The 3134-nt window shown below is 54.0% G+C and overlaps 1 protein-coding gene across 1 annotated transcript in view; it reads right to left on the bottom strand.

Moving 5' to 3' along the window:
* The window catches only part of P4HTM (prolyl 4-hydroxylase, transmembrane (endoplasmic reticulum)), a gene marked incomplete at its 3' end in the record, with an annotated part of 8247 nt that extends 5852 nt beyond the window's left edge, over positions 1–2395 (bottom strand). Inside the window, 2 exon segments of the mRNA XM_010073720.1 lie at positions 844–1034; positions 2230–2395. Coding sequence (XP_010072022.1) covers positions 844–1034; positions 2230–2395 — 357 coding nt within the window.
* Positions 2396–3134: the final 739 nt, after the last annotated feature.

Genomic DNA, 3134 nt, shown 5'->3' with positions numbered 1-3134 from the left:
ACACCCGCCACTACACCAGGGGCCTCAAAGCCTCATCCAGCCTGGCCTTGACCCCCCCCAGGGATGGGGCATCCACAGCTTCTCTGGGCAACCTGGGCCACTGCCTCACCCCCCGCACAAGAAAAAATTTCTTTTTAATATCTAGTCTAAATCTCCTCTCTTTCAGCTTAAAACCGTGGCCCCTCATCCCATCCCTACACTCCCTGGGTGCATTTTGCTGGTGTCTGGTCGGGCGGGTGCAGTCAGTGCCCACAGGCCGCACAGAGCGGTGCCCACGCCACAAACTCACTCCCTGGGACACCCACCAGAGGAAACCCACAGCACAAGGAATGCTTTACCCAACGTATTCAAAACACACATCTCAGGAAGAGATCATAGAATCATTAAGGTTGGAAAAGGCCTCAAGGATCATCAAGTCTAACCCAACACCACCCACCTCACTAACCCATGTCCCCAAGCACCACATGTCCACGTTTCTTGACCCCCTCCAGGGATGGTGACTCCACCACTGCCCTGGGCAGCCTGTTCCAATGCCTCATCACTCTTTCAGTGAATAATTTTTTCTAATATCCAGCCTAAACCTCCCCTGGTGCAACTTGAGGCCGTTTCCTCTTGTCCTCTCCCCCCAAGGACCATTGCTGCCTCCCAGCACGACAACTGCTGGACCTTTCCCCAGAAACTTCCACGCTGAAGGCCAGCGCAAGTCTTGGGAGATAAAATTGATCAGATACTGATCCGTACATATTGGGGTCTGGCCCAACCCAAGCAGACGAGTAACCAAGAGGAGGAGACCTCCCGAGGGTCCCCAGCAGACCCCCCCCACGGGTCTGTCCCCCACTCTACCTCTTTGAGCTGCAGCTGCCCATCCTGATTGTGGTCCAGCAGATTGAAAATGTCCATCTGGCTGATTTCTATCATTTCCATGGCTTCCTCGTAGTCATCCGTTGGTAGGATCTGGCTCTTCTGCAGCCCCTTCAGTTGTGCCAGATGGACGATGAGCTTGCACTCCTCCTCTGTCAGGAAGTCAGGAACTTCTGCAGCAAAAAGTGTGAGAAGCAACAGACTGAGGAACTGTTATGGTGGGACCCCATACCGATGGCAGGGCACGCAGAAAAAAAAAAAAAAAAAGGTGGAGGAGCAGTTTAGAAACTGGCTAAGTTTTAGACATTCAAACACATCCAGGCTGCTACCAGCAGAGCTCTGAAACAGCACACACCACCCACCTGAGCGGCTGGAGGAGGGGATTTTTACAGCATTTTATCCTGTTTGGATCCAGGGGTCAAGCCCTTAAAGTCTCTGGCAGATACCACAATGGACAAAGGAGCAGCGAACAAACAGGTGCTTATCGCCGCCTATTATCACTTCAAAGGTGACATGTGGATCAGTCTGGGAACTGCTGCTCTTCAGGAAGGGAGCCCAAAACCTCCGGGTTCTGGGATTCCTTGCTTTCAGGTGGAGAGGAAAGCACTTTGCACAAAACCAAACACCTGGCACTGCACTCTGCTACGAAAAACAGCAAGCAGACAACTTCCAAACTTATTCCCATTGACTCCCTTCACCCCCCAGTAACAATGGTTTCAGATGTGACACTAAAGGGGAACACGCTGCACACGGCAGGTGCCATGCTCCACGCCCAGGCAGCATCCCAGTGTCACCAGCTTTCCTTTGCAGCACGACACCAGCGGCAATCAGGCAATACCAGGATGGAAAGCAAATCTAAATGCAGAGAAATCCACCAAGGACTACGAGCCTGAGAGACCTCCAGCTGCACGGTGCCCCGGGCACTCACCGGCACAGCGCTGGCGGGGTCCCGCTCCGTGGCACTGTTACGCTGGGACCCAGCAGGTTGAGAAGATCCTTCTGGCCCATGTCTGTCCCTGCTACGGGGACCTTGTTACCAGCTGCTGAGACTTCCAAAGAGGGAAGAAAACCCACTAAAGCAGGACGGGTTTTAGTGCTCCTAGGGCCAGGGTCCTGCCCTCCGAACGGCAGCCCCCTGGAGCTCCCACAGGTACATGCCAAGGACACATCATATCTCTGCTACAGCAGCAATCTTCAAAGAGGGGAGGAAAAAAAAATTAATTACTTCCGTGACCTTAAATCAACCCTATCAGCTCAAGCTGTCAACGAGCAGTTGGCACCAAGCACAGACCAGAACTAGCCCTGGAGAAAATGAGATGTTCCTGGGAAGTCCCCGAAACACAATGCAGCCGGCTGCGTCCCCAGCACCCTCCGGGGACACAATTTCCGCCCCAGGCAGCGCAGGGTCCTTGTGCCAGAGGATGCTGCCGAGCCGGAGCTTCCGCCGGGCGGCTGGGACCTCGCGGCACGGCCCCAGGTCTGGAGGAACCGTGTGCGCTGGCAAGCGACGCTCCCGGTATTTCCAGTTCCCCATGCTGGGCTAGGATAATGACGGCTTCTGGAATCTTAATTACAGGCTGGAGGAAGGACAATCCCGCTCTTCAGCGGTAGTAACGGGATTTCATAATGAAGTGAAGGCTGTGAGCTGGACAGTGCGCTCCGTCAGGCAGGGTGCGAGGTGAGGGGGTTTCCAGCCGAACTGCCAATCCCATCTGCAAACAGCCCGGCTCCAGCGCTGGCCCCTCTCTGCCCCCGGCTCTGCAAAACAGTTAACTGCTGGCTGCGAGGCCATCCTATCTCTCTGCCTGCTCAACAATAGATCCGGCTAAACAAATGCCTCCTAATTGACTTTGAGCAACACTTGATTGCTTTTTACAAAAAACAAACGAGAGGAAAACATTGGGGTTTATGAAATAATGACTAATCCTGGAGCAAGAGAAAGGGGATGGGTTGGAGCACTGGTGTCAAACAGAGATTCAGTCTCGGCTGAAAGAGCCCCAAGACACATAGGCCAAGTCACTCATCCCTCCCCAACTGCCCTCATTTCCACACCTGCTGATCTAAGCCAAACCCCTGCTAAAATCCAAACAATTGCGGCCGCTGGCAAACGAAAATTGGAGCATTGTCTTCCCCACGAGGGCTCTGAAAGGGCCGCACTTAATGAGGATGGATTGACAGAGAGGTGGCTCCTAGGCTATAAAAGGCATCCCACAGTCGGGAGCAGCTCAGTCTGGGGTGTGCTGCCCCATCGCTCCCAGCTCGCTCCAAACATG

This window comes from Pterocles gutturalis, unplaced genomic scaffold (genome assembly GCF_000699245.1).
Source record: "Pterocles gutturalis isolate BGI_N339 unplaced genomic scaffold, ASM69924v1 scaffold34717, whole genome shotgun sequence".
Lineage (NCBI taxonomy): Eukaryota > Metazoa > Chordata > Aves > Pterocliformes > Pteroclidae > Pterocles > Pterocles gutturalis.
This window is presented reverse-complemented; position numbering and strand designations above follow the sequence as displayed.